The sequence below is a fragment of the Heptranchias perlo genome, chromosome 3, assembly GCF_035084215.1.
Source record: "Heptranchias perlo isolate sHepPer1 chromosome 3, sHepPer1.hap1, whole genome shotgun sequence".
NCBI classification, from domain to species: domain Eukaryota; kingdom Metazoa; phylum Chordata; class Chondrichthyes; order Hexanchiformes; family Hexanchidae; genus Heptranchias; species Heptranchias perlo.
Genome location: NC_090327.1, coordinates 85,433,082 through 85,445,468, shown reverse-complemented (window position 1 = coordinate 85,445,468; position 12,387 = coordinate 85,433,082). Strand labels below are relative to the sequence as shown.

The window sequence follows — 12,387 nt, the reverse complement described above, 5'->3', positions numbered from 1 at the left end:
GTGTACCATCCACAGGATGCACTGCAGCAACTCGCCAAGGCTTCTTCGACAGCACCCCCAAACCCGCGACCTCTACCACCTAGAAGGACAAGAGCAGCAGGTACATGGGAACAATACCACCTGCACATTCCCCTCCAAGTCACACACTATCCCGACTTTAAATATATCACCGTTCCTTCATCGTCGCTGGGTCAAAATCCTGGAAATCCCTTCCTAACAGCACTGTGGGAGAACCTTCACCATACGGACTGCAGCAGTTCAAGGGGGCTCACTACCACCTTCTCAAGGGCAATTAGGGATAGGCAATAAATGCTGGCCTAGCCAGCGACGCCCACATCCCATGAACGAATAAAAAAAAATACACTGTTTCTGCTTTCAAAGCTATCTCAGAAAAAGTTGGAGTTTCTGCTTTACCTTATTACTGATTTTATACAAAAATTATCAAATTGCTTTAGTAATGGCTTTCCTCCGGGGGCTTTATCTGCAGTAATTTTCCCTTGATACACGGGACCGTAGGAGGGAAAGGGTTTACAAATACCAAGTCATCATATGCTTTGTGAAAGGCCAATCCTGCTGTCAAACATTAAAATAAATTCTACAGGTTGTAGGTACAAATGCATATTGGGAATTGGAGCTAAATCTATAGCCTGCAACCTATTGAATCTCTTCAGCTGAGAGTAATGATTCTGGGCCCTCCATGAACTCAAATTGAGGCTTCACGCATACATACTGGTTTCAGACAGTAAACATTAGGGATGAAATTCAACTTTGGCAGGGCGTAAAATAATGGTAGCTGTTTGACCGCCCGTTATACAAGTGGGCTCATGGTGGGACTCCTGCCTTCATGAGGGAGCCCACCAGTGCCAGCCTGGAAACACCAGTGGTACTGCAGCTGGAATGCTGCTGCAGCTTCCAAAAATCTGACAAGCACCCTGAAAATCAGAATGAGGCCTCCCACTGAAGGCCTTGTCCAAGACTGAGGCCTTTAGTAGGGAAGAGATGGGGCATCTGAAGGGATTCAAGGCCCTCTATTTGGGTATTTACTGCCACTTTCAAGAGCCTACTGCCACCTTCCACACAGTGACTCCAGGAAGTGGCGTTAAGTGTAGCAGAGAGCAGGAAAATTTGCCAAGATCCCAAACACCACACCCCTCCCCCACTTAAACGTGCCAGATGGGGAGGGGGGGCAGGGGCAGGGGAGAGAAATCCCAGTCAGATGGTGATGATGGGCATCACCGCCAAATTTTCTGGCATTCTCCACCACGATCCTGCCTGATTTTGGGTGGGATTGTAGATGAGAATTCCCACCACTATTTAAGTCAAAAAGATTTTTTTTAAAAAGCCAGTCATTTCCAGCTGGCTTTTCTGACCTGGACAACCTGGCCAATCCCGTGGGCAGCTGTGCATACTTCCCTCAACAATTAACCTATAATGTGCCTCAAGATGTACCTATTTAGACCACTTCCCCACATGGATCACCTTTAAGGGACAAGGCAATCTAAATACAGCTTCATCTTAGTATCTAACCATCGCAGTGGTGCTCCAATCTATGAGCAACACCATGGGAGATGAGGCAGTAAAAATAATAATTCTTACATTTCAAGGGTAATTTTGCAAAATCATGATCCTACTGGGGGCCCTTGCTCACCGGAAGCACATACCAGGAATATCAGGTGCTCGCTCCCAAGATTTTCTTACTATTATGGAAAATCGTGGCGAGCTGGTGCCTGAATTCTTGATGTGCGCTCCCAGTGGGTAAGGTTCCGTCATGGTAGCCCGATATTGTAAATGTATCCCTTATGTGTGTACTACTCCACTAATCTCTCCCATTGAACTGGACTTTGTAATCACTGAAGATGGCCACAAATTAGAGGATGAGAGTTATGGCAAGCAATTAGTATCTTGTTACTACTGTAGGTACAGTAGAAAGATTGATACATTTGCTAATACGGTAACTTGAACTAAGGACATTGATTTGTTCAGTCCCAAAGATGAAAAGGAGTTCCTACCTGCAAAAAGTACACTCAAACTTGTATGCACTTTAAATTTGGCTGTTCACCGAAACATGTAAATCTTTGCACGATGAACTAAGTATCACGAGTGTACCTGCAATTTTAAAAGTTATTTTTATAGTACTTACATAATTAAAACTTGGAGTGAGAAACTAAACTGACTTCCTTAAAATAAATGTATAATTTACTTTCACTGAAACAAGCATTTTTTTCCCGGTTCCAATAAGTGGCAAAGAAACAATACGAGGTTTCCAAATGCACTAATCACACACTTTGTATTAACGTTTAATGAAACGCCACTTGATGGTCTCAGCCTGCGCTCCCGCCCGCTGCAGTTCGCGCTCCCAGTGCCCGGGGGTGGGGAGCCGGGCGCTCGCTCGTTCGCTGATTATCCGGGTCGGGTCGGGTCGGGCCGGGCGTGTCCCCGCCCGGGGGCTCGCGCCTGCTCCCGCCCCGTGCTTGCGCAGCGCGTCACTCCGTCATCCCTGTCCGTGCTCGGGCGGAGCGTCCACATCCGCCACTAAAAAAGTTGCTGGCGAGACGTCAGTTTCTCCAGGACCGTCTGCAGTCCCGGGCGCGGCGCGGCGCGAGTCCGTATCCCCGGGCCCGAGTGCTGGAGCGAGCCTGGATCAGGTAATGCGGCGGCGGCGGCGGCGCTCGGGCTCGGGCTCGGGAGCCGCTCGTTGATTGACTGATTCCGGGGAGTTGGGCAGTGCGCGCGCCAGACCCAGACCCAGCCCGAGCCCGGCGGCGGCGGCTGCAAACTCCAGGCTCCGGTTTGTTCCTCCTCCTCCTCCTTTCTTCTTGCACCGTCGTCTCTCCAATGCAAGAGGGAGAGGGGGGGGGTCGGCAAATCGGCCTTTTAAGCCGCGCTGTCTGAGTGAGTGCCTCCTCCCTGTCCGAAGCGGCTGTGTGCGAGCGCCGAGGCTGATGTTGAGGGAGGTGAACGCGGTCTGTAACAAGATGGTCGGTCCCCGGGGGCGGGCGGGCGGGGGATCTGCGGGCTGTACTCGTGACACCCTGCACGCGGGGCGCGATCCTCGGTCTCCGCAGGGTGAGGGAGGGGGGTGGATGGTGCACTCGGCGGCGGCGGCGGCGGTGCTTTCTGCCCCCTTTACTTTTTAGTACGAACGGTTTGCATTCAGGAGAATTGACTGCAATTGTGCAGCGGACGTGCGGGATAGCGCCTGCCATTCGCCTCGGAGCTCGTAGTCTCCCCGACACAGCCTGTCAGTGCACGTTAACAGGATCGGCGAAAGAAAACCAACCGTGCACTTTTTTTTTAAAAAAGAAAAAAATAAAACAAAAAATTTGGAGTTTGCAATTTTAACAGAATAAAAATTCGTTTTGGATTTTTTTCCCTTTTTTAGAAGTTATGAGAAATTAAAATATTATAAATACACGTTACACATGACGTTTCAACAATAAGACCAGACGTAAATTTTATGATCTGATGCATGAAACAGAACCTCATTCTTGCTGTCAATGTAATATCAGAAGGATTCCTCACTACTTTGGTTAAAATTAATACTCCAGTAACCTGTCGGGCATGATTAATGTGAAATTATTGACGTCCAAAATAATCCGGCGGAGAAGCGCGACCAGGCGCGCGAGCCCGACAGGGACGCGGGAACTTCCGAGACCAGCAGCCGATTGCGTACGCGGCACATGAGCGCCAGTGCACATCGCCGCCCTATGGTCTGATTGCAAAGTGCACAGCGAAAGGAAAATCCACTTTACACGGAGAAAGCACCACCGTGTGGCTCTAGCCCAATTTGCTCAAAATGTGCATTTATGACTGGAGAGAATGAGTGCCATTATTGAGTTGGCCAATATTGGTTTTTCGCTGCAATGGCTGTATTGACCACCAACACCATAAGTTAGACGGTTGTGCTTCCTGATCGTCCAGTAGCGAATTTACACCACATTTCGCTGGGAAAAACAATGGCTCAGAAATTGCTAGGAAAATAATGGCGAGTTGCGGGCGCACGCCAACATTAATGTGTGAAAATCCCAGCAATTTGTGGCGAGTAAGAGATACGCCATGAGTTGTGAATCGCCACATATTGCTGGACGATTTGCGCCACTCCACCGTAGGCGTCGCAAAAGTGGTAGTTGGCCGTCAACCTCCCCATGAGTGTCAAGAAATTCCTGGATTTCTACTAAATACAAATGAATCTCGCTGCAGATATTTAGGGCTTCTATTTCATTCCATTAGGACCCTGTTAATGATGTGATTTACGGTCCTGACACGAAACTCAATCTTGGCCCAGAAAGGGAACAATTGAAACCATGGAGTCTCACTCCTGCAGTTAATAAATTGCTCCTAGAGGTTTTTTTTAAAAAAGCATTTCTTACTTTTCCTTTCTGTCTCTTTTTTCTCTCTCAAACTAATCTGTCTTTCCCTCTCTTTACATTTTCTGTATCGAATTTGACTCTAATTCACCCTATTTCCTACTCTATCTTTTGCTCTGTTTCTTTCTCTATCCTTAAATGTAATTCGTTAAGGAGATAGACCATGAGGTCCCAGATGCACTGTTGACGTCGTCAATTCACATTTCCAGCAATTTGCTGCGCAAAAATAATACGATCTGAAGGGTGTGGAAAAAATTCCAATTCATGGTACCCGCCACGAGTTGCGCAGCTCCAGCAATTTCTGCGCCATTAAGTTGATGAATATTGCAATTCGCTGCAATGATGGTATTGGCCCTAAGTTAGACCGTAATGCTCCCAGATCCTCCGGTCGCGAATTTACGCCGCAATTCACTGGGAAAAATAATTAGAATACGCCGCAGGTAGCATAGCGGTGGACCAGGAGCGGCGGGGCCAGTGGAAGGTTAATTCATTTTGAATGTTGATTTCTGTGGGAATTTCAACCTTTAAATTTGAACGTTCTGTGGGAGTGTAATGTCAATTATAGTTAAAATAATAACCTAATTAACCTCTAATCCCTACATATTGTTTGTTTTCAAGATAGAGTTGGTTGAAATCTTTCTAAAAGTTACATTTTATCTTTGCTGACCAACTCAGACCAAATTGTTATTAAATCATTATGGGATTCATGAAAACACAGCAGCGCCTAATTCTGTTAGATTGCTGCCTCTAGCCAACGTTTATTTATATTCGGCAGCAAATTACTAAAAGATATAATTGGACAAATATTGAATAAATATTGCCACAAGAACAAACAATTCTCTAACTCTCACACTGTATCAGGAGACTATGGCTGTGAGCTGTGGATTTAAAAAAGTACTTTACCCGTGATTGACATCAGAAAGCGATTTCAGAAGCAATGCAGAAAACATTCACTGCAAGATGCAATTTTAGTGCTTCAAGGATTACCCTACAGTTTTCGATTATAGTATTTAGCACTGGAAGAAATATGTATAAATAACATTTGCATTACATTAGAACCTTCAAAAATGAGTGCTCTGCTTTGATCAATCTGATCAAGAAAATTTAGAATTGAGTTAGCCACTATTATAATGCCCAGAAGTGATGTTGCCTCTTTTAAACTCGTTCCTGTTATGATTCCCGTACACTCACTCCACCAGCACCATTCTACAAGTGGCAGTGGCGACCTCAGTGGCATTCATTTAGCAAGCTCGATTTCGCCATTGATTGGGGGGATGGAGCTATGACAATTAGTTGTTCTACTGCTTCAGCGAGAGAAAGGGCAAGGTGGCGCAAACGCATCAGGAAATTTTGGTGTGGCCTAAGTCAGTCACGCCATAATCTACTGTGGCGTAAGTTCCTGCAAATTCCGGCCCCCTGTTTTTCATTTCTTGAAGTATTAGCTTAGCTCAGTTGGTAGCATGCTTGCATTCGATTCAAAAGGCTGTGGGTTCAAATCTCAAACTAGGATTTGAGTACATAATTTAAACTGATACTTCAATGTTGTACTGAGTAAGTGCTGCATTGTCAGAAGCCCTGTCGTACAGACAACTCATTAAACCAAGTCCTCCTCTGCCTATTCAGGTGGATGTTAAAGGTCGTGTGGCACTACTCAAGTTGGAGTTCTGGCCAACATTCACCCTTCAACCAACATCACCAAACCGATTAACTGGTTGTTCATCTCAAGCTATGAAATCTTGCTGTATACCAATGTAACAGTGACTTCAAAAGAAATAATTATGAAATGTTTTGAAATGTTTCTCAGTAATGTGACAAGGTGCTATATAAATATTCTCATTCCTTATACATCTCTGGGAAGAATAAAAAGGAAATTTTAAAGATTTGGTTTCACTCCTGGCAATTTATATTTTGGCAAATGACTATCTAGGTCTTGCTGAGAGCAATTTTCCATTGTAACATCAACTCTAAACTCTGAAAGGCAAGCTTGTTGAGTAATGTAACACATTTCTGCTGTTGGGATATAGTTGTCAGAATTTAGCATTTACAGGTCAGGTATAGCATGGGCAAGCACAAGTAAAATTTCCTCTACTCTGCCTTAATCCCAGTGACAGAAGAGCATATTTTACAGTACCATTATGAATGTTTCCATTTTGGCTCCAGACGAACTCTAGCCATTCATGTGGGCTCTAAGATTGTGCATTATTTTATGGTATGGACCCACACAAATAAACAACTTCATTAAGAATGCCCAAACTTATTTCTTGTCAGGCACCTTAAAGCTGGGAGATAAAGAGGATATTGTTGTCTTGTCGGCCTGGATTTGAAGAGAACTCCTGTTACACAACAACCAACTCCTATCCTGTTTTGTTACTGAGCTGCTTCAAATGGAACAATTCCATATTAGAGCTCAAATCCCTTGCTGCCTCATCGGATTCATAACAACAGATTACTAAAGAAGTACAAGATTTACATGTGTGAAATTGTTCCAACGTTAAAACAATTGCCCATGCAGAAATCTCGTGCATGTGCAATTGGTGCAAATTGTATTTGCAACTTGGTAAACTAGCCAGGATCTTCCTGATGTCAGGGAAGGACCTTACCACCCAGCAATAATGACAGCCCACCATCATACCTTAGTAGACTTTATTATAGTGCCATTGATATCAGTTGGTCGTATTTGCCACCGCTGACTGAGTGGATGGAGGTACCTCAGGAAACCCCTGCAATAGCACTGGTGCTAGGTTGTTCGCATTATGCGGAAATACTGAAAAACAACTGTGTTTCTGTTTCTGTGACGTTATTTTATGCCCTACCTTACATAGTCATCTTACTTATTTCATGGAGATATTACATGGTATTTTTGCTCTTGTACTTTTTAAGGGAAAGGTAGAGGCTAGTACTTTGCTAAGATGATACTAATCCTAGTCTTTCCTTTGCCACTAACTAATTTTATGCAATTTATTTGTAAGGTATGGTATAAAGAGAAAGTATAATGGAAGACCCATGGGATATATGTCCAGAACTGGAACCATGTATCATAAGTTTGGGGACATTAGTGGCATTGGAATGGGGGAGTGGAGAGTGACAAAGCTCATGCCAAGAAAGTTCTTTGGGGGCAATAAATATATTCTGCTCTTCTGTCCCAGTGGTTGCTCCTACTCCTGTATCTTATTTGTGATGCTGACTATAAATAACATGAGTTAGTTGTTCATGTATTATTGGGTCTGTCCATTATGGAACAAATATAAATAGTGTCCCAGGTAGTTCATAATATATTTGTCATATAATAAAAGATTATAGCTGTACTTGTATTTTACTGTAGATATGTATAAAGAGAGATTCAAAATAAAGTCACGACAAAAGGGATGGGCACTCTGTAGAAATTTGGAGAAAAAAAAGTTAAATAGTAGAATTTAGGAACATGCAAAACAGACTGATCTGATAATGGGGGACAGTCATAGTCAAGTATTAAAATGTCCAAATTAAGATGCCTCGTTCCCCATATGAACCATGATTAATGCTGTCCAGTTGGGTTTGGGGATTGCACATTCTAAATGCATCTTATTTATTGGCTATCTGCAGAAACTTAAATTACTTTGTTCCTTTTCTAATCCTTTTTTTTCAGTTGCTTACATTGCACAATGGGTGAAGTAGTGAAATATAATGATGACGAACATAAAAATGCATTTCTGAAGACCTTGAACGAGCAGCGATTAGAAGGAGAGTTCTGTGACATAGCCATTGTGGTGGAAGATGTTAAGTTCCGAGCCCACAGGTGTGTTTTGGCAGCTTGCAGCACTTACTTCAAGAAGTTGTTTAAAAAACTAGAGGTTGATAGTTCTTCAGTGATCGAGATTGATTTTTTGCGTTCAGATATATTTGAAGAAGTACTGAATTATATGTACACCTCTAAAATCTCTGTGAAGAGAGAAGATGTGAACCTGATGATGTCTTCTGGACAAATCCTCGGAATAAAATTCTTAGATAAACTATGTACTCAGAAGCGTGATGTGTCTCCTCAACAGAATGCAGCGCGTCGCAAAAGCCGATACCCGTACAGCATAAGTGCTAAAATCCATCGGCCCTCAGTAAATAGCACAGACGAAGAGATAGAAGAAATTGGAGATCAACTCGAAGGCCATTCAGAAGAGGCAGTAGAAGAAGCTGTACCCAATCAGGATGATGGGAAGACCCAAGCAAATGGCCTGCGGGTTCAGGAAGCCATTTTAAAAGAACTTGGAAGTGAAGAAGTTCGTAAAGTCAATTGCTTTGGTTCAGAGGTGGAAACCATGGAGGCAAATGAGCCAAAGGATGTGACTCCCCAACCACCTCCAACTCTTGCTTTCAATGACAGCATGAGCGGAGTTAAGGAAGAACAGCCACCAGGCTGGACAGCAAACACTGATGTGAAATTTGAATATTTGCTGTATGGGGACAGGGAACAGTTCAGTTGTCAGACCTGTGGCAAGACTTTCACTGATGAAACACGTTTGAGGAAGCATGAGAAGTTGCATTCTGCTGATCGGCCATTTGTGTGTGACATCTGCTCAAAGGCCTTCACCACGCAAGCTCACTTGAAGGAACATCTCAAAATTCACACAGGTTTCAAACCTTATGGGTGTGATGTGTGTGGAAAATCTTTCATTCGAGCTCCTGACCTAAAAAAACATGAACGAGTCCACAGTAATGAAAGACCCTTTGCATGCCATATGTGTGACAAAGCCTTCAAGCACAAGTCTCACCTAAAAGATCATGAACGGAGGCACCGAGGTGAGAAGCCATTTGTTTGTGGTTCCTGTACTAAAGCTTTTGCCAAAGCTTCTGATCTAAAGAGGCATGAAAACAATATGCACAGTGAACGCAAACAAGTACCTACAAGCGTGATCGCTAGTGAGACAGAGCAGTTGCAAGCTGCAGCGATGGCAGCTGAAACAGAGCAAAACCTGGAAAGTATAGCCTGTAGTTGAGGCTAAATTAATTTAATGCTAGTTTCCCCATTTCTCTTTTGTTTTTGTAAAGGGCTTCTGTCTAATATAGATGTCTGCATTAATAAATGTCACCCTTATATATTTTGTCTTTAAATTCTGTTCCTTTTTACAATTTGTATGAAGAATCGTATTTTTTTCTCTGTCTCAGTGTATATAATCTAATATATTTAGGGTAAATTGTTGCACTGTATAAGGATTTAATAGTTCGGTTGGCCATTTGGGACAACAGAATAAATTACATAATTGAATATTTCAAGTGTGAATATTTATAAATGCTTTAATCCCTGTATGGTGCAATAATGTATTTATGGCATACTTTGAGTGATGTGTTACAGTTTTAAAGTTTTTTTTAAAATAAAGTTGCTTTTAATGTTTTGGCCTGCCACTGCAGTCTCCTTGACTATATTCTGTGGTAGCAAATAAGCCACTAGGGTTAAAACTCTTTAGGAATAGGATTTAAGCATTTGAGTGTTTTTGATACCCATTCTTTTGAATGGACACCTGCCCACTGAAATGTTGCTAATTTAATTGGAGCAATTTTATGCCTGATTTTTAAGCATTCTTAAAAAAACACAACTACTGTTGGTGTTTGTATTTATAAGCTTCTTTAAGGGAAGCAAAGATCATTTTTGTATAGCCAATATCACATGTTGGTCTTACTTTATACCAGCTAATGATGCAGAAGGCATACATTGTAATGTGTGCACGGACTCCTTTGTACCACATATTCTATGTAATGGTAAAAGAAGTTAAGTATGATGTAATCAGATAGATTCACATATGAAATATGATGTAATCAGATAGATTCATGTACAATATCTCCCTTGTTGAATTGAAGCTTGAGTTGTGGATTTGGATAAAAAGTAGCAGAACCTGATGACAGCGAGGCTCCTCATTCCAAAAAATACTTGCCAGAACCCTAAAAGGGCTTTAGAATAAAATCTGGACCCCTAGCAACTTAACAATGAAGCAATGCATTCCTAAGGTTTGCTGCTCTTAACACTTTTGCCTGCATGTATATTTAAAAAAAATTCTCCTTAAAGCAGCTATCTGATAATTCTTACGGTAAAATTTTAGATAGATACTTGTCTGTAAATATTTTTAATTAAAAACTGAATAATTGTAAATTTTACTGTTAGTTTTGAATTCAGATTAAGTTGTCTTATCCAGCTCAAAGTTTAGAAAATATGATTAAAATTTTCATACATGTAACAGACGCATATATCGAAGCGTTTTCACCCTAGTCTATGCCAATGCTCTGTGTTCATGTGTCAAGTCTGTAGTAATGTTAAGTAAGCAGTGTGCTTACACTCAAATTAGTTGTCAATGTTTTGGTATGAATGTTTGGTGATCAACGCAATACGTATAAATTTGAGTTAGGTTATTTGAACATATTTTATTCTCTGTTTTATAATTGGTTTAATCAGTGTTAGACTAAAATTAACTTGCCTTTCTCAGAAAATTTACTTTGTCTGGAAAAAAAGTCTTTTTCTAATTAAAATGTAAATACTTTAGAATAACATGTGCCACTGATGTTTTTTCTTTCCTTTTGAAACTTGTATTTTGCATTTTATGAATTCACACTCCAGGCGTAGAACTTCATGTGTTGGGAAGGAAATCAGAGATCAGCAAGATTTTCCATCCATTAAAATGAATCATTAATAAATGGGAAATCCTACCAGGCCTGTTGATGTCCCTGCCTGAATTCCCAATATGTGCTCCCAGCATGAACATTTCTGCAGTGCAACAACAAATCTGTAAAACCTACCCTATAATATGGTACACTATGCTTTGGAATTTCCTTATCATCTAATTGGAAATCTGAAGCAAGGATTCGGCCAGGAAGTTCAGTTGGTACTGTGTCAAGACATTGGAAATCTAACAGAATGGTAATTTTTTTTCCCCTCAACAATTTTCTTACCTCCTGAAAGCACTGACTCCTTGCTGGGATACAGTTCCATGGTTATGCATCAGCATCCAGTACCAAATGGCTATTTATTCACGTTGCACCTTCCCATTGATGGCAAGTTATTTTATGGAGATGTCAGGAGAGGAGAGTATCAACTACTTGAAGGTAAATCATTGTCAGAACAGTGGGAGACATTCAAAGAAGAGATAGTGAGGTTCAGAGCAAATATGTTCCCACAAAGAAAAAGGGTGGGACTCCCAAAGCTAGTGCCCCCTAGAGGTCAAGGAGCATGCAGGGTAAGAAAAGGCAAAAAAGGGAAGCTTATGTCAATTACCCAGAGCTCAATACTGCAGAAACCTAGAGGAGTATAGAAAGTGCAGGGGTGAAATTAAAAAGGAAATTAGGAAAGCAGAGAGAGGGCATGAAAAAATATTGGCAAGTAAAATCAAGGAAAACCCAAAGATGTTTTATAAATACATAGAGAGAAAGACAATAACTAAGGAAAGAGTAGGGCCTATTAGAGACCAAAAAGGTAACCTGTGTTTGGAGGCGGAAGATGTGAGCATGGCTCTTAATAAATACTTTGCGTCTGTCTTCACAAAAGAGGGGGACGATGCAGACATTGTAGTTGAGGAGGGGTGTGAAATATTGAATGGGATAAACATAGTGAGAGAGGAAATATTATGGGGTTTTGTATCCTTGAAAGTAGATAAATCATCATGCCCCAGATGAAATGTATTCCAGGCTGTTAAGAGAAGCAATCATAATTTTCCAATCCTTTCTGGCTACAGATGTGGTACTGGAGGGCTGCTAACGTCGTACCGTTGATTAAAAAGGGAGAAAGGGATAGACCGAGTAATTTCAGGCCAGTCAGCCTAACCTCGGTGGCGGGCAAATTATTGGAAAAAATTCTGACACTATTAATCGTCATTTAGAGAGGCACTGATTAATCAAGGACGGTCAGCATAGATTTGTTAAGGGAAGGTCGTGTCTGACTAACTTGATTGACTTTTTTGAGGAGGTAACAAGGAGGGTCGATGAAGGTAGCGCATTTGATGTAGTGTACATGGATTTTAGCAAGGCTTTTGACAAGGTCCCACGTGGCAGACTGGTCAGAAAAGTA

At 41.9% G+C, this 12,387-nt stretch overlaps 1 protein-coding gene across 1 annotated transcript; it reads left to right on the top strand.

The window, feature by feature from the left end:
• Nucleotides 1-2,559: 2,559 nt before the first annotated feature.
• zbtb14 (zinc finger and BTB domain containing 14) lies at nt 2,560-10,851 on the top strand. The gene is made up of 2 exons (XM_067980705.1): nt 2,560-2,645; nt 7,993-10,851. Exon 2 carries the CDS (start codon nt 8,009-8,011, stop codon nt 9,332-9,334), a length of 1,326 nt encoding a protein of 441 aa, XP_067836806.1. The 5' UTR covers nt 2,560-2,645; nt 7,993-8,008; the 3' UTR covers nt 9,335-10,851.
• Nucleotides 10,852-12,387: the final 1,536 nt, after the last annotated feature.